The sequence below is a fragment of the Buteo buteo genome, chromosome 12, assembly GCF_964188355.1.
Source record: "Buteo buteo chromosome 12, bButBut1.hap1.1, whole genome shotgun sequence".
In the NCBI taxonomy this organism is placed as follows: domain Eukaryota; kingdom Metazoa; phylum Chordata; class Aves; order Accipitriformes; family Accipitridae; genus Buteo; species Buteo buteo.
This window is the reverse complement of record NC_134182.1, coordinates 40226282-40254079: the sequence shown is the minus strand read 5'-3', so window position 1 is coordinate 40254079 and position 27798 is coordinate 40226282. Positions and strand designations below refer to the sequence as shown.

The following is a 27798-nucleotide window of genomic DNA, read 5'->3' as shown; positions in this document are numbered from 1 at the left end:
AATGGTGATGTAGTATCTTGTCAACCCTTACTATAGATTTAATTCAGCTTTACTGGCTAACTTTGTCAATGCCTGTGAATGATCTTTTTGGTCCAAGCTGGGAGTTCTAGGGATTTGGCAATGTTATAAATGAATCCCACTTTACACTGTTGTCATGTGTTTTCATGCAGATGATGATCTTTAAAAAACAAAACAACTACTTCCAATTTAGACAGAATACTTCTAATACATAAATCTTTGTAAATACATTAATTAGAGTTCATAAAAAATAAGTTCTGAATCTTTACACCATAGTCAAATACAGATAGATTAAAATCCATTTCTTACTCAAATAAAGACACAATTATCCAAAGCGGAAGAAGGCTAGGCTCTTCCAATAAAATCTATCCTAAAACAAAAAACCCACCTCAGTCCTCACTGGAGACTGTAATTTCATCACATCTGTGTTTTGCAGAGCATACAGTACTTGATTGGCAACCTCAAAGCAAGCCTGGCCCTAAAGAAGAAATTGGGGTTTTTATATGCATTTCTGTATCAGAGATGATGGATCTGCAGTGTGCAGCTGCAGTAACAGTCACTGTAAATAACAAGGCTCTGCATTTGAAAAGTAAATGTACAGTTAGGTGTTCAGTATCCGAACAAGATTACGTGGATCAGGATTTCAGCAGGTGTGAGGTGGTTAGCAAACTTGAGTAGAAGGGTTCAGGCCCTCTGAGGATTTGGCTTTTTTAAAAGTCCTAATGGGCCCTGGTCAGAATCAAGTACAGGTAAATGTTAGTATGCACAATGCTGGCCTGAGGCCCCAGGTCTTGTTTTGGTAGTTTGGCAGGCATGTGGTCTTCTCTAGCAAAGCCACTGTGCCTACGGGCTGGAAACTGCCTTCCTGAGCCACAGTGTAATCGATTTGGATCTGTGTTCTGGTTTTGATCCTGATCCAAACCCAAATCCAGTTCAAACTGGAATCTCTATAAAATCTCGAGTACTTTGGGTCCAGGGCAATTTTGTGTGTGTGTGTCTCTCTCTTTTTTCTCCTCCCCCCTCCCCCCTGGTAAAATTTTTGTTCCTTGAAAAACACTTCTCTGTGCTTTAACTTAATATTGATGCCAACCACATGAATAATATCAGTGCCAATGGTAACAATAGCATCAGTGCCAGCACCCTCACAGTATTATTAACATCAATGCCAACAGTATCATGCAGATCTATGCCAGCAGGCCAATAGTGTCAACAATGCTGATGCCAACAGGCCAGAACGAATGAAGAACCCCTCAGTAATAAACCAGTGTGCAAAGCCTCATGCTGCGATGCTGTCCCACAATAACAAACCGTTGGGCCCAGCCTAGTTCTCATTAGCAACTTTACAATAACACACCCTGGTGCAAGAGCAATTAAACAAAAACACGAAGGTGTGTATATCCTGGAAGGGAGAAATACTCAGATATTTCTGGAGCTGAGGGGCAAATGAAATAAATGATGAAGGATTTTGTTGACACTGCTTTTCTGAATTTTCTGTCCAAGTGCAATGGTGGCAGCTGGAGCTCTTTTTAAACTGGCACAGCCTGAGCTCTGGGAGCACTTGCAAGCAGCAAGTGGTTTGAGTCCTGTGTGCTTTGCTTTTGAGCGTATCTCCAGTTCTGCCTATTCAACAGAGGAATCTTGTTTAACAGGTAATCTAAGGATTAATGAGAGAATCTGATCCAAAAGGATCTTTCCAGAATCAATGCATTTCCAGTGTGTAATCTTATTATTCCAAGGCTAGTTCAGGTCTTGAGGACACAAACTTTTCTCTGAAGGGCAGGAAGGACTTTTCTCTTTCCAGAACTTGCAACTTGCACATGAAGGCTGTACGAGAAAAGCAGTGTAGATGCAGGGCATCCCAGTGCAGCCACATCTTGCGGTGGTGGCCTAGGATTTGGGATGTGTTAAGCAGCTTTTATAACTTACTCCTAGTCTACACCTCAGTGCAAGTAGCAATTCTACTTTGTTTCCTTTTGGACAGTAGCTTGATGTTATCACCAAAGAGTTCCTCGCTGTTTGAAAACCAAACTTCTCCTTTCAAAGCAGTTGTCAGTCAGTTGTTCTTTTTTTAAAGAGAACAGGAAGACTATCTTTGTTGCCTTTGCCAAAAGTGGAGGAATTGAGGGACAAACAAATTGTCCCTGAAAATTTCAGGTATCTTGATCAGCTCTACTGCAGAAGCTTCATACTCTGGGATTAATTGGAGGTTTTAAAGCCTACGTGAAAAAAGAAAGCGTTAAACAAATCACAGTGTGCCTGATGCAGTTTCAACAAATTACATCCCAAAAGAATTGCTATTCACATTTGAACTCTGGTTACCTTTGGTGGAGGTGGAGGTTTGCCTTTGGGAACTGGGAGATGAGGAGGTTTTCTTTCTGGTGCCTGTAACAAAAATGTAGTTTAAATGTCATTAGGCTTTCCTGTCTGAGGAGCCGCAGAACCTCTGCAGACCTCAGCTGCTGCTACTGTTATCTCATGTATTTACTCCAGCATTTTCCTAGTGGAAAAGCGAGGGGTGAATTAGGTTAATCTGTCCACACACAAGAAGGCACAATAATACAAATACATAAGGGGTATAGTTCTCCTTTTTCAGAAGACCACTGAGCTATTCTCACTGTTTAAATTCATCTGTATCAAGTATCAACGCTCAAATAGACTGCTTGGGAAGCTAAAGCTGATCACATGCTCAGGGTGCATGTTGAGGAAAGCATCTCTTAAGACAGTGGGATTTAAATGTATTTTTATAATCAAGCTGATATGTGGGGGTTTTTTCAGTCCCGATGCATCATTCTTTATGCAGGCAATACCATGCAATTATGTTGCTAGTTTGAAGATGGTTTTTACACCCTTATATCAGGTGGGCAGGGGCTCAAATGCTGAGATGGTAAATATTTGAGGGAGGCATTTTTGTTTAAGTAGGATGCTTTGGGTTTATTAATGGCAAATATTCGTATGCTTCTGGTCTCCAAATTTTTTTTAAGAATTCAAAAAATATATATATGCACGTTGATGGAGATCCACTCACAGCTGGCATCTTTAGAGACTACCACGTGTCCACAATACAGGGACCATTGCAGACATCTGTAGTAGCAAAGATGCTCATCATTTGCATTGTGTTTACACCTGAAATCCCTGTTGGTTTGGACTCCATGTACTGTTGCTAATGAGGTGTGTTTGTGATGGCTTACAGGACTCCTTGGCACAGATTAAGAGTATCTTGTGCAGTTTAGGATTACGTGGCAAAAAAGGTGACTCCTACCCTAAAGAATATGTGGTTTGAATGTCTGTGATTTATTTCTTTTTAATCATAGTCAGAAACTGAAAATACTAATTGGCTTCTGATAGTTATTTGCAACTCAGATGAAAGATGTGAAACGTTGTAGGGTTACACTTACAAAAATCTCTTCTGTGTGGGAAGAGGTTGGTTTGGTAGAAGGAATAGGAGGTGGGGGACCTTTTGGTCTTACGATAGGCTGTAAAAGAAAAGAATATAAAAGATAGTGACCCTGTATACATACTGCATATGTGTGCATCTGCATGTTCCCATGGGAACGTGTAGGCTTGTGTTCTATGTAAAAAGTGCATTAATAGGGGTAAAAGGATGCATTCATTTCAGAAGCATGGATGCTTTATGCTGTCTGGCCCTGAGAAAATGTGCAGGGCCTTATCTGGAGTGCAGTGATTTCCCCAGCCTTTGGGATCAGATTGTCATTGCTGGTCTCTGCCATGGCATGAACTGGTATGTGCTGTCTTCCCCAAAGCCAGTGTGAAAGCAAAGAAATTCTCTAAAAGTACTTACGCTCTGGAGCTGTGGTTTGTTCTCCTGCAGTGGAGGTACAGGAAGGAGAAGTTTCTTATCATTCATCTGAAAACAGGGAACAGTTAAAGTGGATGGAACCCTTATCTTGTGCGTTATCTTTGCATGCCCCTTTACTGCGGACAGATTACTCAGGGACTTAGTGCCATGTGCTTTTCCGACTCCCTCTCCATGCTGGGATTCGCAGCGCTGTCCTCTCATCCCAAGACAAGCATTTTGAAACCCTCGTGGAAGTGTAGCACACTTTGGCTGATGAGTTTTGATGTTTTGACCCTTTGTTTACAGTCCCAGGGAGACTATAGCTGACTCAGCACCTCCCTGCTCTTACCTTCTGGTCAGGTACCGCCAGGACAGGGTGTTCTCTGTGTCTTTGTTCTTGATCCACAAAGACTTGGTTTGTGGCTCCAGGTCCCCTTCTGGTCCGGCAGCTATGCAAATATTACATATAACTGTAAATCTTACCCTGACTGAAGTAAAAAAAACCTTGAAGTTGAATGCCCCTCTTACTCCTATTGGTGTGTTACATAGCTATGTCCATCCTTTCTTTCTTTCTTTTTTCCCCTTGTTTTAATTATTTAGGATTAATCTTGAGAGCTACAGTTTCAAGTCCTTGGTCCTCTCCCAACTATGGGATTTCTGAAACAGCTCAACAAAGGTCATGGACCAACTTCCTTGGCTTTCCAGTGTCTAATTCCCTCCACCCCCTTCGAAAACCCCAGCCTAAAACCTGTCCAGAAGTTGCTTGGCTTTAGGGTTTTGGTTCCGCCCCCCGCAATGGGGGTAATTATTTTACCTCTTCTTGAATACTCGGAAGCGGATAAGTAACACCGCTGCAGTTGCTGTGACAGCGAGGACAACCAGCACTCCAGCAACAATAGCAAAGCCTGTCAGGGAGAGAGAACACAAGTTGCTATTCCTTTAAAGATCCACTATTACTAAGCAGTTTCTCATCAAGACCACTGGCAAAGTAATTTTTTTCGAAAGGTCCGGACCCTATGGTTCCTCACTATTGCTCAAACTTAAGGCTTCTTCTCCTGCCACAAATGGTGATGGAAAGGAATATATTCCTGCCATTTTTGCAGGCTGTAGTTATTGCCTGAGCTGTCCTTGGGCTAAACAAACCTAGCTCTTTCAATCCATCCTCAAAGATTATTTCATAGTCATTCCTCTCCCCTTTCTCAAAGGGTGTTACCCAAAACTGGGCGCAGGCCTTTGGCTTTGTATGCAAGTAAGGCTTCACAATTTTCCCTCAACAAAGCTATTCTAAAGCCTCAACCAAGCCGCAATGTTGAGAGCTGACAGGGCTCTAGTGAGTGTGGAGAGAGGACAAAAATATTTAATAACAAAGGCTTAATTCCCCCCCCTCCCCCCCAACATGTGGAAATCTGTACACAAAGTGTTTTCTCTCAGAGGTGGATCAGTTAGAGGTCAGCTCCATGCAGATGATAAAGTAATAAAACTTTCCCACCTCCCTCACAGCAAAACCTCTGGGAGCTTGCCTCCACTCAAATTTGACAGTGAGCTAATATGGTATGCTTGTTATCTCTGGATGGAGAAAGGAAAAGCCTGCTACTCTAAATAATCTCCTGAGTGTATCACTTCTGTCAGGTTAGAAAGAAAAATAGCTTGCTCTAGTCATTCACACAAGCTGCCGTGACTTAAAGATGCACAGAAATCGGAGACCTAGATATGTGAGATTTGCAAAGAAACAGTCTGGCACCCAGTGCAAGTTAGGGCTGTTTCACTGGAATTAAAGCAGCTCATTTCAGCCAGCGGAATGTGGTACCCAATGGGTGGCCATACAGCACTTACTGGTAACTGCCGATGAGCTGTCACAGGTTGGTGGTGCCCATCCTTCTTCACACTGGCATTGCAAATTGTGGTCGCACACCTAGGGAAGCACAAAGCCAGGAATATCTTCAGGTAGGAAATACGAGTGAAGCTGTGATGCCATAAAGTTTCAGCAGCTCTGGATCAAGGTCCTGGGCAGCTTACTGGAGCTAGGTCTGGAAACCCCCTCTCATTTTAGTTGGACCAAAGTTTCGCACAGAGAGTAGCAGTTTTGTACAGTAAAGGACAGGCCTGATTGTCTGCTATTGTGTGCCTTTTGCAGGTGTTTCTGCAGTGAAAGCTTCAGTACAAGGCACAAAGCAGCAGAGTTAGTCTTTACATCTGTAGGTCTCTGAATGTTCAAATAAGATGAGCACAATTATCTTCCCAAAACGGAAGATGACCTGGAAGAAAATAGCCGTGATACTGTGGCTCAGAGGCAGGGCCAGACACAGAATCTGTGTGCATCTCCTGTGATCTCCTTAGCAAAAATATTGATGCTGTATCAGGTTAGATTTGCTTTCATAAAAATATAGGAAGCTTCTGATTCCATAATTTTTGCAAATTCCTATCCCAGTGACTTAAATACTGTCATCAATAAGGTCTGTAGCTGATATGCATAATTTTCTTGTTGTTCTTTTTTTTTTTTAAGTTAATAGCATCAAGTGCTCGTATCTTACAGCATGTCCAGTACACTTGGCAGAGCAGTTGGTAGATCTGAAGACATCTTCAGCATAGACACATTCTCCATTGCTACACACCTGAAATGTACAGGGCAAATGTTAACAAAGTCATTTATAGCTTTCAGAACATGGAGAGCTTGCACATTATTGTGTAAAGTGATGAAGAGTAAAAGGAGGCATAGAAACAGGTCTGCAAATCACTTAAACCTGCCTTTGGAGTTTGATACGTGGATATAATTTTTCATTTGATCTTTGGGTATTTTATGGCAAAGGGGAGTCAGCAAGATGTGCAGACATCACTGCTTTCCACTCCTTTTCAGTCCTTCAGCCTTCCCTCCCCCCAGCCCCCAAGTAGAAATGTATAGCAAAGAAATTGGAAATAGCACTAAGTGATGCCTAGCACATCCATTATGGAAATAACTGAAAATAGTAATATACGTATGATCTTTTAACCCTTCATACAAAGGTATGTTTCTGTTGCCACATATATTTGTGTCAGTAAAAAATAATAAGATAGCAGTCAAGCATAAGGAAATCAGTATGATAGCAGTTCCTGTTTGCTACTTATTTGTGGTAGATGTAAGGCAGAAGGCATGGCAGATCAGATCAGCAGATGTTTAGTGTCCACTTCAGTATTCCCTGTTTAAAATTTTTCTTGTCTGGTAAAAGAGCTAACAATATAAGCAAGACTGAAAGAGAGGAAAAAAGTTATTCTCTACTAACCATCCCATTCCCGCACTTCGTTCCATCGAGAACCATCCCTGCGTCTGCTTCTCCATTTCTAGGAAAACTTGCTTTGCAGGAATCAAAAGTCACTAGGCTCATGTCCCGAGGCATCTCTGTCCCCCCCGTACAGAACAACTTTCCGCACATTTTATCTCTGGAAGGAGAACAAGAGCTGCTAGAACAACGGCATTGCACAGCAAAACTGTCTGAGCTGGCCTCTCCTCTAGCTTGAATTTGTTGGGTACAGGAACTCCAAAGAAAAAGTTGCGTAGAAGAGTTTTGGTTTGTGGTGTTCTCAGGTTGGTTTGTGAGTAGAAGGTGGCATGTTCTTAATTCCTCTTGAGCTTATCAGGGAGCCCACAATAATTTGCAGAAATGAGTATTTATTTAACTGACCTGTCATCAGCTCACTTGAGGTTCAAGTTCCCTATTCAAAAATCCCTTCCCTGTACTTACCTGCACATGTATGCACATACACGCAGTCATCCTCACAAGTAGGCTTGCATGTATATATGTACACACTTGCTCTTTCTCAGACTGATCTCATGATTTGGAAACTAGTTTTTTGAGAACTGGCTTTACCACAATATTCAAACTGAACAAGTAGGGACACATGGACATATGTGCCATCTAAAATAGTGTGCTCTCTGCTTCTGTCTCTTAATTTGAATAGGAATGGTCTCTCTTCCCAAATCCCAGCAAATTCTGTAACACAGTGCTTACTTTTTTTTACACGGGACGTGACTACCTTTTTCTTTTCTGCAGTATCCATAATATACCCCTTTCTCGTTCATCCGGTAACAGGAAGCTGCAGCATCAGTAGCGTCTGTGAAAGAGGGAAATGCAATGGGATTAGTTCAGGTTCTCTGCCTGTGAGAATTAGTCGTATTCAGTTTCCTTCACCTGTTTAGGAAATGGCCTTTCCCAGTGAAGTTATCCATGGACCTAAATGACTCTCTCTGCACTTCATGCATTAATCCTACAATGTTATTGTGTACACACAGCAGAACCTATCCTGTGTGTTCTCTATCCAGTACGAACCAATAGACCTTGCCTAAGAAAAGGGACATAGTCAGGACTGGAGATGGTTTAGGACTGGGAAGAGGGTAAGCCGCCACACTCCTTCAGAAACATAAGGGCATGCTAAATTTGGACATGAACTTGAAATACAGACATTTCCTCTTCCTATCAAGCAAAGAATACTCACCCAGCTCCCCTCCAAATTTACCGTCAAAGCATCGTGCAAAAGAGGAATATGCTTACCGCTTCCCATTTCTCTAGAAATACATTGCATTATATGCTCTGAGCTTCAGGTCACATGATTATAATCTCATTATACTCATTTACGTAGGTATTCTGTTCCTGATTTACAAAACATCTTTGATGATTTGCTAGCAGACAAAGCCTACGTCTCTAGCTCTCCTTTGACCTAGGCAACCTTATTTTTTCAATGCCAACTTGTACTCACGTGGTCCAAAAGCAGCTTTGCACTGGTTTTCTCGGGTGGGACAGTTTCCCATGTAGCAATAGCCTTCACCATAGTTGCAGGGGTATCCGTTCACACGGAATCGATCCTCTGGGCAATTAGCAGAAAAGCCGGTGCACATCTCAGCCAGGTCACAGTCATGCTTAACTGCTCGGCAGATAGCACCTGGTTTTTTATACTGAAGTGGGGGAAAAGCAATGCCACATTTAACACAGTGCTCCTCCATGCCATTTAAAAACCACACTGAACTAGAGGGCTAAAATTAGGGGAGACAAATCTCATCCTCACTGTACAAGTTGCATGAGGAGCAAGATACGTATCTAATTTAAAGTTGGTTTTGTCACTTCGTAAGATTTTTGCCTGGTTCTGCTTCAGCTGTTCTTTCCAGGAGAAAATGGGTGGTAAAATACTCCAGGACTTTGAAAGACTTAGTTGCTAATTGTGGTGTAGTTTGGGATGGACAAAGTGTGCTTGTCATTACAGTGCTATGTCATTAATTACAGGTAAAGAGGATTGGTTCTTTTGAAAGGTGTATTACTGCTTTCTCACAGGGAAAAAAAATATACCCTGGAAAATATGAGAAGCTAGAGATTAAAAGGAATCTTACCTGGCAGTTTTCACAACACTCTCCATGTGCACACGTGGAGCCTTCTGTCAGTTTGCACGTCTTGGGGTTGCAGCAGTGATTTGTGCACTCCTGTGACAGAATCAGCAATCAGAGCTCTGGTACACTGCTTCAGGGTTTGGTCCCCTCTGTACTGCATTCTCAACAAACCATCCTGTACTTGGGTATCAAGGGAGGGAAGGATATCTTGGACCTGCACTTTGCTTTTCTGAAAACCGTTTTCACTAGAAGCCATGCCAGCCATTGTGAGTGAGCACATAAAGAATACAAAGTGTGTTTGATTATGAAAATGCTAATAGAAGTTGTGCAGGGAACTTGCTTATTTCTGCTGAGACGGTTTTGTATGTATGGCTTTTCTTCATTCTCAGTTCCTCTGTCAATACTGCATGACAAAGTATGCAGTTGTGTTTTCCACCATTTCGCATGCACTTTATAGAGGTGCCTGCACTGCAGATCAGCCATTTGATGACCATTTTCTACTGAGAAATATTTCAGCTAGCTTTGAACTGGCTACCTCAGAAACTAACAGAAACCAGCTACTGTACAGCCTGAATAAAACTCATTGCTTCTTCCAAGTATTATTTTATTCCCGGTTATGCATATACCTCAGGAGTACCACAGTCGCATTCCTCTCCTCTTTCCAGAAAGCCATTTCCACAGGATGGAGGTGCTATGATGCTGCTTATATCTGGGATGTTAGTTAAGCATTTTGGCATGTCATTCAACATGTATTTCTCAAAACTTTGGAGGCTGCAAGAGCTGAATTTCTTGGGGATGATAGAGCTATATTGAGAAAGCAGGAGGATTTACGTTAGGGTTACTGTAGGCAAGGAGAAGCAATATCCTTTACAAGAGAAATTAAGCAAGTGACCATCGCCCAAATTATTGGGTGCAACCATTTTACCAAATACATATATTAATAAATAGAATGTCTATCTCCTACTTATAGCAGAAAAAAAAAAAAAGTGGAAACAAACAGATCAGAAGTAGTTAATGTACTAAATGTAAAAATTGCACGTAATAAATCCTGCATCCCAAAGATTTAAGCCTGGTCTATACACTTTGTGCCTGGATGCTTCAGGCATTAGGAGTTTTCCACTGGGCCTTCCAGCAGAGGCTCAGGGTGTTGAACTAGAATGAAAACTGAACTACATTCCTATCTAATGGGTACTTATTAAAGGTGCAAGCACTCTACGTGGTTTTCACAGGAGACATCTCCAAGGTAGAGAACAAAAATATATTTTAGGTAAATCTTGGGGAAGCTCTGTCATCTGAGATACCATAGCAGTTTTATGCTGTTGTCATTGTAAGGAAGAAGTTATTTATGGTTTAATGTGAAGGCTCCCACCATACGTGCAAAGCTGATGTTAGCCAAAAGTGACTAAGGTTTTTGGTTGGTTTTTGTGGGGGAGAGGTTATCCATCTGGGAATATTTTACAAGGGCCTGGAATTTCTTTATTTTTCCCTTCTTTTTGTATAATTTGAATGGAATAATCTCAGAGAAAAAAAAAATTACTACTCCATTTTGGAAACTGGCAGCTTATCCAAAGCCCATCCTTTAATTGCCCCATGCATTAATGCCCTTGCCTTTTTATCCAAACTCCTACCTGACAGTATCTGTCATGATACAAACTTGATCATTACATGTGCAGGCTTTGGTGTCGTGACTCATGCCAAGGTTGTGTCCCATCTCATGTGCCATGGTAGCTGCAACTGCAATTTCATTTCTGTTGTGATCCTGTAGAGATAAGAACAGGCTGTTATATCTGTGAGTATTTTAGAAAAAGTAGGAACATCAGAGAAGCCATGTGGCTAAGAAATAGGACAACTTTTCTTCAAGTGAAATTATCCTCACTGCTACAAAAGGATTGATATGTTGTTCAATCCATGCATGCATCTATTCCTCAGTTTATGCTTGATTATATTATAATAGCAATGAGATGATACCACTAACAAACATGAATAAATTGGTATAATTAGTTTTTAAATAAACATGAGGAAGTTAGGCTGCCAAGTAACAACTGAATGTTAAGGGGAACTGAACATCTGAAACTCTTAATCCTTTCTCTGGATAGCTGTCTCTGTGCTTAGGGTAATTACGTGGGTGCAATATAATTATTACTCATTACACCAGGGTAACTATTGTGGACAGTGTTGCGCGTGCACAGAAAGGAAAGGCAGATGCTGTGCTCCATGTTTGCTCTTAGCTTGGTGTTTTGTGCTGCTTGGTGGGAGGGAGGAAAGGAAAAGTCCTGCTCTTTTGAGTGAAATCCAGATGTATAAACATCAGGTGGTAGTGGAAATGCATAAAGCACGAGGCAGCGTACTGGTCATACTCTTCCAGCATGGCACTGCAAATCATGCTGCTACAAAATGCATCAGTGCACCTTGAAAAGCATTCTGGTTTTAAGATCATCCTAGGATTTCCTTATGGTGTGGTAAAGCTGGAATTTCATGTGGGTTATTCCTCTTAGCAGCAAGCCCGGCCTCTGAAGCTGGGTGCAGCAGTTGAGTTCCTGGTGTTGTTGGTGAAGTTTTGGATCTATGTTCCTGTTTAGGCTGAAGTTTAAGTACAGTAGTTTAGGCAGCTGTAATTAAGTGGCTAAACTGATGATATGCATTAAGACAGTCAAAACAGGGAACCTTAAGGTAGAGGCACAAAATCACTTATTTCTCTCCTCTGACTCTATTGGAGCCTGGTACTCCACGTACAGGTGTCTGAGTTTGATGTTGGCATTTAGGTAACGGCAGATGCCATGCTTTGTGTGTGCTGTCTTTACCCTCTGCACTTCATTTAAAATAAAATCTCTGACTGTGAATTTCTACAGTCTAATAAAATAATGATATGAATTGGACAGAGAACTGAAAATGTTGCACAGCCAATAATTTTCATAAACGTTCTTTGCTGGTTCGGTAAAAAACATAGATAAACCTTTAACAAATAAAATAAAAATAAATCAGACCTGAATAATACCTGCGGAATATATATCACTGCATATGGATTTCAGAAAGGCTAATCCAATCGTCGTCCCCTCAAAGTCATAGCCTCTGTAAGGAGGAAGGGCAGAGTGAAATGCAGTGATATGACCAGGAAGCAGATCTGAAGGTGTCTGCTTTCTTAACCAGGCTGAAGGCTTTAAGCATATACTCATTTCCAGCTCTCGTTTGCATCCCTGATTTAATACAATATTTGAGGACATGGTTAAGATCACGGCATATCAGAAAACAATTGAATACACTTTGCATTTTAAATTTTTACTTAAATTACATTGCAGTTCATCAGACTTAAAGCATCTGTATGAGTGTAAAGAGCTTGATGAAGTGCTCTAAATGTAGCAAAGTGCTTGGATGAATCAGGGCCATTGAACATGAGCCAGAATAGCAAAGCGAGTGGTGGTTTAGTTTGGCAACGTGCATTTCCCAGCTGTTAAACTTCATGTCATGGCTCCTTAGGTTGTTAGACTATGCTTCAGTCTGCAGGACACTCAACTGTTCTGGGACCAGAGCAGGGAAAAGGAGAGACTGAGATGTAGTGGAAGTTTACGTTGCCTGTTTTTGCAGGGGTTCAGATAAAAAGATTAGATATTGTGTCCTAGCAGGGAATTGTATTCCATGAAGAAAATAAAAGCAAGAAAAGAGAGCCTGCATTTTTGTCCTGGAATTAGTACAACCTGGTACTGGAAAGCATGAAATCCAGTTCAGTATAGACAGCGTCTCTGACTGGTTGGTGACCAATTTTAAAAGAACAAATTCCTTGAACCTATTTGGAAATGCAAATAGGAAACAGGATAATACACACGTGATTAGCTGAGCGTTGTCGTTTCTTTTCCTCTTTAATAAATCTGATAGACGCCACTTTGAGAAACTGTCCAGAGTGGATCCTGCAACACGACTCACAAGGCATTTATCACCATCTGTCCAGATTTCTAGGCCAATTAAAGCCACGTAGGTATTTATGGCCTTATAAACCTGCAGCAGAGAAACAGCGTTGCTGTAAAAATGTAGCATATTATGAAGACTTCTGAAACAAACACTTGTCCTGGTAATTGGTTCACTTCTGTCACTTGCAACATAGTCCACTCCAGACCTGATTTAAGCTTTTCTGCACTTTGAAGTTGCAACAAAAAACCAAGAAACAAAACATGAAATCTTATTTTTCCCCCCACATTTAAACCAACTATAAAAATGGCTTTAAAATACTTGAAAATTCCAGCAGTATTTTTGAAGAAATTTGACTTGCAAAAGAAATGAAGAATTGAGAATCAGTTCATTCTTTTCAAAGGATTTCAATCATTCACTTTAACAAGTGTTAAGAAAATACAGTATAGGTCTTCCTTTCTAGAAATCTCATATCTGAAGGCAAAGAATGGGATAATATGGACAGATGTGTTAAATTTGTTTTATAAATTACAGTGAAGTTCAGTTCTCATTCTTTCCTACATGTAATAATGAAAATTCATGATGTTTGCAAAAGAAAAAAATTATAAATCACTTCTATTTCAATTTCACTTTGCTGTATTTGCTCTTACCGTGTTGATGTAATTGACTATTCCAAATATCCTTTGTCTTACAGTTTGAACATCTTCCTCATACTTCTTATACTAAAAAAGTAAATACAGTATGTTAGGAAAGGAGAGGAAAATAGTGATTTATCAGAACATACCCCACAGAAGATTGCATTGCAAACCACACCATGTCTGGTCTACATATTATTATCTTTTTGATGTACTGTTTTATCAGGCAATGTGTTTAAGGATCAAGCCCTTTCAAAATATATATCTATGTGTATGGTGCAGAAGAGGACTGTATGGTGTGTTCTGAATTCTTCTCATCTCCAGGTGGGATTTTCGAAATCAGTTGACATTAGGAAATCCTATTCCTAGCCAAAGTCAGTGGTAAAACATAGTGTAACACTGTAATTGTAGTAGGAGCCCAGGGACATGAGTAGTACCTGCTTCGGAAAGCTTACCTCTAGCTGGTCAAATGAGAAAAAAAATCGTTTCAATACTCACCAAAGTATTATCTGCAACTATGTAAAGTTCCAGATACTTTTTTGCTTTCAGGTATGCTTTCATCTAAAGAAAAGATACATTTAAATGACTTGTAAGGCCTGTTTCAGACTCAACATTTGCAATTTCAAACCCATGTATTAGTTACGAGGGTATTTCTTTACCCAAGTCATTTAGAATGGGGACTGCCTTGTTTTAAAATGATGAAAGGTAGGCTAGATATTAAGAAGTATTTAGATGTTTAAAGATGCACATGGGCACCTGTTAGTACATGCAGGATGACTTAACTCAGGTGGTGACTCTGAAATCTCAGATCTGTGAGATTTCGCACTGGATCTTTAAGATCTGATTATTATTCTTCACTGTTTGCAATTGCTTCTTTTCTGGAGGTGCCACCAGCCAAAGTGGGACTTGTGCTACTCACAGAGTTCTCCTATGGCTGCAATTTCTTTTCTGACATGTACTTACTGGACTGTTGGTTAACTACGTACTTACTTCTGGATTATTGCTGGATTTGAAGGTGTCATTGATGGGGTCATTTGAATCTGCTTCCCAGGTGTTATTGATTAGACCACACGTTTTTATGGACTTTTGTTCGAGTTTCTCGTACTCGTAGACCGCATGTTCATCTCTGTCTGAAGTTCCCAAGGGTTCAATGAGGTACTTCTGGCCACGGGTCTCAAAATAGCCACTAAGAAAATTAGTTAGACTGTGATCTTTTGAATCCACAGGACTGAGTCAAGGTAGCACCATTATCTCTGAGAGCATTTAGCCTAAACGTACAGACCATTGCACACACTGATGCAATGGAATAGTTTAGCAGCATGCAGGCAGAGTGTACAACAATTTAACAGCAGAAATCAAAGCTGCTGAGTCAATTGGAAGATTTGACTAGTCAGTGAAGTCTCTGAGTCTCTGTCAGTCAAAAAGAAACTGGTTTAGGAATTAATTAGATTTAAATTTGGGGATTTTGTGCTAGCAGAGGTGATTGAAAAGTGAATTTCAGTTCAGTGGGGAATTCAAAGATATGTTTTCATCTTGAATTGAGATGAAAATCTGAAATATTGGAAGGAATTAAGAGTTTTGAATGATTTTGAGCAGCAAATGTCAAAATAAGTGTTCTGTGTTAACATGTAAACTTGACAAGATATGCAAGAAATGTTCACAAAGAAAGTCTGAGTTTTGGCCAAACTCCACTAACCATTGAGAAAATGTTCTGCTGCAGCTTCTCAGACTCAACAGTCATCCTCCTACCTTTTTATGTTATACCACTGTGTCTTCAGTGATTACAAATCAGCAGATTCTTTTAACTGAGCTTTTCATACAACAGCTTGAACTTCCTGACCCTGTAACTGCTGTAGCACTGAAAATAATGTAGCCTTTTCTTGAAGTGTCAGTGGAGCTTCCTACGTCTTAGAAGCATCAGCCTTAACTGTTTGCTGTAAGCACCACCAAATGCTATGATTTATGACCAGATCTAGTATGGAATTAGTCATATAAATGTATTGATATAGATGTTTCTTTAGCTTCCAATTTATAAACACTGAAACTGATGTAGAAAGGTAACTTTTTTCTCCTTCCTTTCCTTTTTTTTTTGTTTGGTAAACTGGTTTCCCTGTAAGCGTGAATAAAAGATAACACCACTTAATTACATCCTGATTCTTTTTATATTGGAAAATTTATCCTCATAGAGTATGCGTATTCTGCCATTGGTACACTTTAGGAATGAAACCTCCATCTTACCTTAGACCTTTGCAAGCACTGATGCTTGCTATGGAATGAACATCATTCTGAATGTAACCTTCATAATAACAGTGATCCTGTTTGGAAAGAAAGAATACATTGTCAAATTGGGCCATGTCTCATTGACTGCACTGAATTGGCCTAGATCCAGCGATTTCAGAAGACAAACTAGACCAGCTACAAGCTACAATAAACTGCACTGTCTGAGGAAATCTCCTGTTAGAGAAGATTCTTAAAATGGAAAAAGCTGGTGACCATTTCCATGTTTGCTACAGTACCATTACTGTTAACCTTCAAGACAGAGTGACCCAGATTATGACAAATCCAATCATGGTGGGCTCTGGTCAATACACAACAGTACGTGCAAACAAGAATATGCATGCTCATTGCTCAAAATTAAGCATATACTGATGTGCTCTGCTGAATTAGGGTCCATACCAAATGATTTTATTGTGGCCAGATTTCAAGGAAACACCCTTTAATATTAACCCAACAATTAAATGCATTAACTTCAATGAGATTAAAATGCATGTATTATATTAAAACATACAATGAGGGGAGAAATTTTCATGTCTTAGTTGACTTAAGGATCTAAAGTCTAATGAACACTTCTGTCTTCAAAGAGACTTCAGAGTCACTGAGGTATTGTGAAAAATTCTACCCATAGCATCTTCCTTAATAGATTTCTTAAGAGGGACCTATAACACAGTATTCAAACCTGCATGCATTGTGCCTTTTGTTCTCTCATAGATGTTTTGTTTCACTTTACCATTTATTTGTCTTCCATCACAATGTGCCAACTTTCTTACAGTGAAAAAGACATCAGCAAAGTGAAAATTACTAGAGAAACAAGTGCAGAATTACTCTCTATCTCTTGAGGATACAAGAAAAACAACAATGATCTCAATCATAATAAAGTATCTACAACTTAGGAATTTCTTATTCAGCAAGCTGCACAGGTAGGCCTGTTTGAGATTGTCTTTGACCAGGTGTAGGTGCTATTTGCTTTTCACAGGATCCATTCAGGGACTAAAAGTAATTGGAGCAATCAGAAATGGCATCATTTTCCACAAAAAAAAACAACCCAGAATTCTTTATGCACATTTATTTCACTCAAGATCCTCCTGTTCCTGCTGATCGCTCCATGACAAGAAATATTAGGCTTTGTTTTCCAAATTACATGTGTTAAAACACATAGCATGGCGTTGGACAAAATGCTTCAAGTGAGAGCTTTGTTGAAGGTAAGACCCGTGAGTGCACAGTTAATTAAAAACTAACTTCTACAGTGACTTCCTCTGTGTCTGGATCTGAGTAACTGATTCGTCATGGCTCAGAGAAGCCACCTGGGGTAACCTGCAGTACATTTGCTGTGAGTGTGGGTGGTAACGTGAGCCAGTGAGGAAATGTGTCTTTATCAGATTCTGTGATCTCACTGAGATTAGGGTGTAAAAACAAGTCATGGAGTTGTGCAGAACGAGCAAAGTCAGGAGGGCAAAATCAGAAGGTAGAAAGCAGTGGCATGGCCCTGGCTCCACTCCCTTTCCTGACAAAGAGAAATTTGGCTGAGAAAATGTGTTCATTAGTCACTAAGGTAAAAAGTGGTTGTCTTTTTGAGAGACAAACTGTGTGTCTCATTCTCAAAAAGTGTAAATCAGTGTAGCTCTGCCAAAGTCAGGAGTCACATCTTCCCTGTCCCTTCAGAGGCATCCTAACAGTGCTCAGAACCTTGAATTAAAATCTTTTCTTTCTGTCTGATATGTGCTATTGTTACATGGACCCATGAATCTCATACAGACCTCCTCAAGACTGCAAGTAGGAGTGAGGGAAGGAAACCTATTTTTATTACCTTGATCTGAGGACTTGTTGTTATTTGTCGACCGTCATCAGAATAAACTGTTTCAGTATAGTCTCTAGCTAATAGATGCCTGCAAAGAGTCAAGTGCAATTATTATTCAAAATAAATTGTAGCTGTCTAGAAATGAGGCAATTACATAACACACAAAGTATGTAAGGAATTCAAATGATTACTCAGGTTATTATTAGTATCGAAAAACTAGGGAAGCAAAGCTGCTGGGTGGGGAGTTCTGCCTGTTTGTAATCCTTACTCAAACAAAGGAACATTTCTAAAATAAGAAAGCAGTTAAGGTCTACTTATTTCATTGGTATAAACTAATCTCCTAGTAGATCTGAAAGTAAATGTATAATTACATATGCAGTATTGATCCTTTTTTGGCCTCCCAATTTGTGTAGACATTTCTACCACTCCACGGTGCATGTGAAATGGTGCTGTTCTGTTCTCTTCCCAGTTCACCCCCACTGATTATAAATAGCAAAGATCTAGGTCAGTGGAAAAGCTGTCTCATCTGTTCCACATGTGCCAGTGCATACATGTATGTGTACATGTACACACACTCAGAGATTCTGTATGGACATCACACTAACATATCTTTTTCCGATTTTTTTGCTCACAGCTTTTTTATAACTTTGCTAGCGCAAGTTCTCATCTTTGTAATCATTCTACCTGAACTTGATTTTTCTTTTCTGTCTAAATGGAATGCTACTTTTGTACACATACACATTCCTGAACCTTCAAAAGAGAACATCATGACTATGGAATAAATTACTGTATTTCTGCCACCACTGGGAAAGGTGTCTTTGGGTTTCTTGTTAGCATACACATTTGTGATTTGCTGTGGAAGGCCAGATCCTGCAAGGCCCTGTGCATTCAGGCTCCTCTGCAGCAGAGCACTAAGAAGGTGCTTAACTTTAAGCCAGGGCTGTAGTCTTACTAAAACTAGCAGCAAAGCAAGTCTACACTCACTTCTGTTTGGGCAACTACCTCAAACTGCCACAATCCCATTTCTTTTTAAAGAGTGGGATTTAGTACAATATCATTTCCCTTCCCCTCCTTCCAAATATTTAGATTAGATTAAAACAGGGGCAAACAGTTAATTAGAGTCTATTTAACATGAACTGATTATAGTACTATTGTATTTACACAGCCATTTGAAAAGTACCTATTAAAGCAGACTTGTTTGATCCCTTGTTAAATATTATGGTGGAGCCAGCAAGCAGAAAATCACGACTGTGCTTTGTTTTGTGTTGCTCTGTACGGTTCTGGACTTTTCTTTGTATGCTTTGTTCTGTAACAAAGCCTGCTGCTTCTCTGTACCCTCTGCATGTCCTGTTTAAATGCTGTTAATCTCTTCAGCCAAGGAGGCGGCCTCTCCTTGCTTTCAATTTCCATAAAGCATTTTGTCAATGCCAGTGCATATTAGACCACTCAAAATCCAACAGCAGTAGTGTTAAGGTAGGGAGTGCTGGAAGCTGAATTATTAAGGATTATTGCATTTCTTACTAATATTTTCCATTTTTTGAAAAGCATACAGAGCCAACACAGCCCCATTTCATGGATATTTCTCTTATTCTTCTCTGTAGGTTCTACCAGCATGGAGTAAATAAATACAACACAAAGACTATCCGTGGACACAGAAAATTTGTGAAATAATATGAAAACATTAAACATTCAGTGTATTTAGCCATTTAGGAAATAAAAGGGAGAACAGAGTTAGCAGTCATATGCCTGCATAGTTATTTCACATTACCAAAACAGTGACATGATGCTTTCTCTCCCCTCTTCTCTCATTGGAGCTGAAAGGTTGTATTTACCAAAATACCTCTGTCTTACAAGAACCTAAATCCTGTTTCTTAATATCCTGAATGCTCTACAGAGCCATTTATAGTGAGGAATAATGCTCAAGGTAAAATTGAACTGAACCTACTTGTTTTTTTGTAGGTGCAGTATGACTTCCTCTCCATTGGCTTTGAATCCATACTCCACTGTGTCATCGTATTTTGTCTGTAAACAGATTTAAGTGTTAGAATATGGACTGTTACAATTCCTGGCCTCACTATGAGCTGCCTGTTTCTGAGTTGCCAGCTGCATTCTTTTCCTCCTCTTCCCACCAGAAATAAGTATTCTGGCAGTTACAGAATAAGCAAGAGGTCACTCCGTTTCATATTTTTAATTAGAGGAACAAATTTAACTTTGCAAATGTATTTCTACAAGCATAAACACATACCTGGATATTCAGGAAGGAGCTCAAGCAAATGCTTAAATTCAAACATTTTCATAACTCTCTTGCAGTATGTAAGAACGTGTTTAGTTTTAAGCATTTGATTTAATTTACTTCAAATTAAAATGTCCATAGGTTATTCAAAATCTGAGTAGTATCAAAACCTACAGCTTTGCAGAGATACAAGTACAGAAGACCCACCGATGGCATGCAGGTACTTCACAGCATACTGAGCACACCTCACAGCCCATCTTTACTGGACATGGGGTCACTCTTCCAGGTTTTCTCTTTCATGTCATTTTGCAAGATCAAGTATCTGGCTCCGCATTCTCTTACCCTTGAAAACCAAGGCTACTCTGACTGCAGAAAACCTTCCGCGTATCCCAGCCAAAAAAAAAAAAAAAGTTATCTCTTCTAATACCTCTTTATTTCTTTCTGTATCTCTTTTATGGACTGTGTGCAATTTCCGTGGATAAACTATTTCATATTGCTCAACTCCAGGTAATTTCTTGCTTGTGCTCCCTAGGGAGAAACAGACGTATGTTTATGAAAACACAATATTAACTTATTAAACACCGTATTTCGTGTCTGTCAAGACTGATTCTTTTGGGCTGTATCGTGATTCATCTGTTGCACTGCTCATTTCTCCTGTATTCTCTGCACTGGCTCTGACATGAGCTCATCTGGTCTGCTAAGCAGTCACCCTCATTATGTGATCTAACATGAGGTTTGTTACAGTCTGGATTTCAGATGAGTTAACATACCTGGCTATTTCCAGGTGTCAAAATATTTTATGCAATTTGCTTTGGATTTCTTCCCCAGCACCAATCAGCGGTTTTGAGTACCAACGTGCTAGACGAGCTATGCAAGGTGCAACCTTTGCCTTCACATTTTGCAGATGACATGAAATAAGTTACAGAGTTCTGTGAAATTAGTGATCTCCAAACCTTATCACATGATGAGATACAAGTTAAGACTGCCTCTAGGTAAGCAAGTAAACTCATACAGTTCACCACAAGTCTGGACCAAGCCTAGATTTCTCATTTAGAAAGCTTTTCAGCTGGTCTTTTCATGTAAATATTTGTGACAGTTCTTTAATAGATACACTTTTACCTGTTGAGTCAGATTGAGGGTGGTTACATGTGACAGCAAAAGGACTGGAGAAGGCATTGGAACAAGGCTAGGTAAAATAATAGGAGATAAGCGGTAAAGTAGGAAAATCTTGAAGGCGGTAAGGAATCCTGATGATTCCTTAACTCACATAACCCTTTTTACTGGTCTTAATCGTAAGGTGGGTTGTGTGTCTGCAATGGCTATAAAGAACTTGTTGAGGAAAAACAGTGATGATGAAAAGCTTTTCTTTTTGTTTTCTGCTTCTGAGCCTGAGTGAATCTTGACAAAAGTTAATTTGTGGCATGACTTGCAGGGGTGGTCAGCACACGTTGCATCATTTGAAGTTAATAATAGCAGTTGGTGTACAGCATTTGAGAAGGCAGGGTCGTACAAGGGATGTGTTAGTTTCCAACAAGGCAATAGCAGGTTTTATATGCCTCCTAAGCTCTTTAATCTCCTGCAAAAGGTCATTTCACGTGAATGGGCAAATTCTTGAGGGCTCAGCCCTAAGCACAAGAGCCTGTATTTGAAAACAAACAAACAAACAAACCAAAAAAACAAAGGGAGAGTGCAACTCCCATTTTAATTGTCTGCCTTAAGGCCAGATTTTTACAGGAGTGGGGCATCCAATTACTGTAATTTTGATTAATTCTTCATAACTGGTTTATTTGATTAAACCCTTTCCAAAAATAATTGCAGAATAAACTTGGTTGTATCTTGATAGAGCTAAGTGCTGTAGAGAAAGGTGTGATAGTATAATGATAGTAGGTCCTAAGAAGTTATCTTACATCAGCTGGGTCTTTACGCAGGACACAGTAACTATCCATGCCCATACTGTTAGCAAATACCAAGTGCAAGTTTGTTGCTGTAATTTACAATGATGTTTTATTTTAAGCAACTAATGTTTACATTTAAAAAGTCTTTTGCCTTGCAAACATAGTCTTTCCATGAGCTTAAATTCGTTCTTACGTAATAATCACAGTAACATTTTAGGCCTCTCGGAACAGAGTTCTGTGCTCCAATTTTATCTATCCACTCCCTGTTGCAGACTCTTTTTACAAGGCTAACTGTAGCCCAGATGATTCAAGTTTAGGCAAGATTTGGATGGAGACTCAGAACTAAACTTGTCCTTTTCCTGCAGTGTGATACAGATGTTTCGAGGAAAAACGGGTTAGTTTTGTTCTGGAAAAGATGGTTTCTTAGAGGTAGTTTTTTAATCAACTCAGTATATTGTCTTTGTTTTGCCTCAGGCATTGTCTTGAGTCAGTAGCTTTAAGGAAGAAAGAAATTCCTTTGGCCTCGTACAACAGCTAGAAAAAGTGCTAATAAGGAACAAATAATTATGTACTTTTCCAAGAGCCCAAACCAGGAAGAAAAAGCTATAGTGAGGATTTCATTGACAGTGAAGGTTTGGTTTTGTCAAGAAACAAAATCTATAACACCTTAAGCATTAGTACTGTACACATTTCAGATATTCTGTGCTACTAATGAAATCATAAAGATACCTGTCTGAATACAAATTACATGTCTAATTATGTATATAAAACCTGTGCATGCTTGTGCATGCCAAGCTCTGAAAAAATCTCTTCACTGTTGACAGGAACTGAAAGAAACAATGCACATGGGAAAAAACTGTGGTCTGTTAAGGTTAAGTCATATGAATACTCGTAACCCAAAGCATCACACAGATAATAAGGGTGCTAACTATTTTAATTCAGGTGATGTCATTAACTGAATTAAAATAAAAGTCTTGTCTTTTATAGCTAAAATGCTGTCAGTTTAATAAGTTGTCCCAATTGGATAAATTGTCTGCTTATTTGCAGGGGAACTACTTTCTTAATTGGCTCACAAAACTAACCAGTTCTGCGTCCTTAGGCAATCTATGGCCAGTTTTCACACAAGTAACTAATTCTCTAACTAGAGAATTTTAGATAATCACTTTGAACAGAAAGAGAAAAAAGAAAACATCCCTAACTTCAGCAATACCATTTTTTCAATGGCTTTAATTCACTGTTCTTCAGTATTATCTACAGTTCAGTATATCTACAATTCATAAAATTGCTGTACAAAGTTTCAGCAACCACTGATAAAGGATTTTTAAAAAAAAAAAAAAAAGGTCATACCTTGGAGAAAATGTAGCAAAACAACAGATACAAGAAGTATGTTAGTCATCTCAGTTGCGCTTGTCTAGCAGTGGTCTCTGTGGTCTGGGAAGGTTGGGTTCCCAGGCTGTCTGCTTTGAGCAGTCCTCTCTTGGGCAGTGAATGAGAGGGAGTGAGTTGCTCAGCTTTATCCTTGTTCCTATATGAGGAAGTGTTTACTAAAGGTGTTGCACAATTTTCAAGTCATAGTGTTACAGCAAGCGGAAGTTCGTGCTGGTTAGTTAATGCCACATGAATTGTGATATATTAATTTCTTCTTTGAAATAAGCTCCCTAAAACTGTTCATCAGAAAAAGTAAAAATAAATAAAGAGGGAGATTGGAGTGGTCCTTACATTGTCTTTTTATAGTCTGGCTGGTAAAAAGCTACAATTAGAAACAGTGGATACCACGGGTGGCTCGAGGAATGGGAAAGTTTTCAAGAGGTGTAGGGTAAAACAGGTACGCAGGGCTGATGTTAAAGATGTGTTTCAGTTCTTGCTGATTACCATTTAATCTGTACTGAAGGGAAGGGCTTAGAGTACCAGTAAAGGTAAATCTAATTCTGTATCAGTGAATTGTATCTACAGTGTAAACACTGAGTAGTTCCTTTTCTGCCCCTTCCATCTATATTAGTAATGTTTGTTTGAGGTTCACATGAGAGTGTCTAAACAAAAGGGGATGCAGACAAGTGAGTAATCAAGGTGATATCTGTCAAATAATATTCTAAAAATCTATGCTAGATACTTAACACATTGACTTAGTTGTAATAAAATAGTACCATGTGCTTCTTAGGGCTACAGCTATCAATATAGAGCTGCTTTGTAGAAGTTTAACTTTTCATATGTTAGAATGGGTATTACAGAGTACATAGACCTAGAATGGATCGTGCTGTATACTGCAGTATATGAATATAAATTTATATTGGTATACACATTACACAGTAATTAATATATTAATTATTACATTCATTTATAAATAAGTATATCTATATAAATCTACAGGAGAATTTTTACTGCCATAACTAACAGAAGTTCACACTTCTAATGTAAATGTTATTGGATAACTATTTCTGTCTCTGGTATGTGTTGAAAAATTCTGATTTTTTGAGCATTGAAATCTGAAATTGTAAATTCAAACTTTCCCCTAAGATTTTACTAAATCTCCGGATGTTCTGGGTCAGATTGGAAGCTACCAACAAATGGGCTCTGAGCTTTCCTTAAGGTTAGAGTGGCACTAATTAATAGCAATTTATGTGCAATGCTGATTGCAATAATCAACTTAAGTGTAGAATGGCAATTTAATAGTAAAACTTGATTCTAAGACAAGAGCCTGGTTACCTGTATGTCTGTCTTTTGTTTAGCCATTCATAGTGAGGCAAAGTGATTTTAAAACGGACATAAAATGCTGCTGAACAGAAGCAGGAATGCTTCAGATCACTTTGCATTGCTTTGCAGTGGTGTAGGTGATGGAGGCTGAGTGCAGAATAACTCCTATCATCCCCTGTGCAAGTATTGCACCCCAAGCATTGCTTTGGCTTCAGGTGCTCTGAGGGATGCTGGGCTGGGTGCACATACAAACCCTTTGTGGAGCTTTTCTTGCCATTCAACTCTTGGGTCTTCCTTCAGCATTTGCATTTTACTGGTCATTTTTTCTGGTCTGTTGAAGGGTATGCTCCACTTTGGCAGTAGCATAACACTTTTACAGGGGAAGTGTAAAATACTCCTTCACAGGACTAAGTGTAGACCAGACACACTGTCTGGCCTCCAACCCTGGTCCGAGACATGCTGGTGCAAACACTGTGTTCTTCACGAGTAACGTTGAGTTTGAACGGTCTCTGCAAGTGGTTGAGAGCCCCTGGAGCAGGATTTAGTGGCAGGAAGAGGGCCTGAGAGAGGAAAAGGGCGTCTGTCTGCCAGAGACATGGTAACTACCTTCAAACCTCTTCTCCGCTATAGAACTGAAACCCAGGAGTTCTGGTGAGCTGCAGCAGCATTATCATAACTTGGATCAATATTAATCTCCCGCCTGCTGTTATAAAGACACTAATTTTAGCTAGCACTGTGCTCTGACAAAGGACACCTTTCTAGATGGACCTTCTATCTCCGAGTGCCTTGGGAGCTGAGCCTTCCCAGGACAGAGCTGCAACCTGACACTTCTGGGACAGGAATGCTTTTCGGTACCAACTTCTTCAGGCCACTATAGCTTGGAGATAGAGTGAGCTTACTTTCTGTAAGAAAAGTCACATACCACACTAAACTGTGTCGCCATCCCAGGTTATGAAAGAGCACTTCAGGCAAAGAATTCATGAAGCGTCATTCTGAAGGGTTTGGACATCCCCCTGCCAAGGTGTTCATTTCAGTTGCAGTGAGCATCAGAGAGGAACTGTGTAATTAATTTATGTCAGTGTCTTTTTAGTTCTGTCAAGATAAAGCCTAGTCTAAAAAGTAGACAATTTAGTATTTTAAATATTATATGAATGGAAATAAGCAGTGCATTCTTGGACTACATCTTTGCCTTACAAAAATAATTAAGAAAAATAACTGTAAACAACTGGTTTTAAAAATGAGTGGCTGCTATCCAAGCATTTATCTCAGCTCATTCTCTCTGCGTGACGCACTTGAAAACCATGTACTGACCCCACCAATCTCCTAAGCTAATGTTCTTAATAAGCTGTGCTTTCGAACAGTATATGAAGGAGAGTTACTTTATGAGTAGACACAACATCCCAACAAAGAGCTGGTATTAAGAAAGGAATGTGATGTGGTGAAGGTCTTGGGTAGACTTGAAAGGGAATTGTATGTAACTTCCTTTTGTGAGTTGAGAAGCATTTGATGTTTCTGCCCTTGCTTCAGCGATTCTGTAATAGTCATATTGTAGCTTCTTCCCCCGGAGGTGGTCAGAGAGGTATCTGCGAGGTCTCAGCTGACAGGAAAGCTGCTTCTGACTTTTTGAAACCCCTTAATAATTGTGCAATGTTTAAGTAAGCAGTTTTCATATTAGTGGGGGGATAAAACTGGATGACAAGTTTTTCTTGTCATTTAGTAACTAGAGTATTGGTATTTTTAACTGGAGTGCTATCTGCTAAATTAAAAGAAGGAAGCAGAAAAGGGTAAAATTCACCCCTACGCTGAGGGTCTGCACAAATCCTGTGTGAGATTAAACTGAGTATTAAAAGTAAAATGAGAGTTGTATGCTGGGGCAGTAGACTGAGCTCAGGAAAAAGTCAGGGTTCAAATCACTTCTCTGCTTCTGCCTTGTCCTAAAGTTCACTTTGAGCCAGGTCTGCAAAGGTACTAATGCACCTACCAGGAATTTTCAGAGTGCATAAACAGCGTAGGTATGTGTTTCCCCTGCACTTCAATAAATGTATGTTTAGCCACAACAGTAAGGACACACATATAACTACTACAGAGATAAGCAGCTGAGAGATACAGTCTTGTTCTTCCATGTATCTCCATTTGTTCCCTTCTGCTTTCCCCCCATCTAACCCTGGGACAGCTTCAGCAAACAGCTCAACAGCTCTGCCTCTTAGCACAGTGTCCACATTCTGTTCCTCGTGGGAGCACGTTCAGGGAAAGAATGTGGTATTTCACACACAGCTGCCACCAGACCAACCATGGGTCTGTTGGTTCAACTCAAATAGTAACCTGCCTTCCTCCATTTTCTTTTCCCCAAGCTTCAACCAAAGCCAGCCTGCAGGTTATTTTTCTCTTGACATACAAACAAAACCACGTGGCTTTTGCATCTGCGTTCCAGCCCTACGGTCCTCTTTGCTTCCTCCGTCTATTCGCAGCTGCATTCCAGCCTCCCCACAACCTGCCTCTCCGTGCCAGCCCCAGGCCCTTCCCCTCCATTTCCAGAGCTGATCCAAAACCCATTGAAGTCAACAGAAGACCTTCTATTGCCTTCCAGGGCCCTTGGATCAGCTCTACAGTTCCTCTTTAAAGCCTACTCTTTACATAAAGCTTTTTCTTATGCTTGCCTCTGTTGTCTCACACGTTCCCAAAGTGAATTATTCTTCTTTTCCTCAGCTACCAGTCTTCAGTGTTTTGTCCGTCTTATTTTCTGGGTTTCTGTTAAAGGATATAATCAGATGGCTGCTTTAGACCTGTTCAGAGTGTTTGGAAAAGTTACCTCCCTTCTAGCTATTGGTTACCTGCTTCTCAGCTTATGTGCAGCACTTGGCTACATTTGTATTGCCAGGGTTTAATATAAAGTAAAATGCTTTCACCTAAACTGTGATTGAAACTAACTTAGTGAGCACCAGCCATTATTTTTGCTGTGGCTCTAATCACATCACAGACTGTCATCTGATTCTGACTAACAAAACCTCATTGCAAACTTTTTACCTCTCTGTCACCCTTTTTGCTTTGGAGAAGATCATAGACATATATGGTTTGTTACAAGTATGTTGCTTCCTTCTTTCCTTCCCTTTTCTTCAAAATGTAGGACAAAAAATGGTTACTTCATCTTTTTTCTATATCCCTCTTGGTTAGCTGCATTTTGCTTGGTTCTCCTGCACCAATATAA

The 27798-nt window shown here is 39.8% G+C and overlaps 1 protein-coding gene across 1 annotated transcript; it reads right to left on the bottom strand.

Moving 5' to 3' along the window:
* Positions 1–181: 181 nt before the first annotated feature.
* On the bottom strand, positions 182–23417 carry LOC142038282 (zinc metalloproteinase-disintegrin-like ohanin). Its single transcript, XM_075043582.1, has 24 exons — positions 23250–23417; positions 20435–20535; positions 19720–19796; positions 17784–17862; positions 15938–16014; positions 14690–14885; positions 14198–14260; positions 13715–13786; positions 12985–13154; positions 12149–12233; positions 10793–10923; positions 9791–9968; positions 9168–9257; positions 8543–8738; positions 7798–7900; positions 7072–7228; positions 6346–6426; positions 5648–5726; positions 4629–4719; positions 4164–4263; positions 3818–3883; positions 3414–3491; positions 2338–2400; positions 182–2234 (listed from the first exon to the last, which is right to left on the bottom strand). Exons 1-24 carry the CDS (start codon positions 23296–23298, stop codon positions 2202–2204), a joined length of 2415 nt encoding a protein of 804 aa, XP_074899683.1. The 5' UTR covers positions 23299–23417; the 3' UTR covers positions 182–2201.
* Between the last annotated feature and the right edge of the window lie 4381 nt (positions 23418–27798).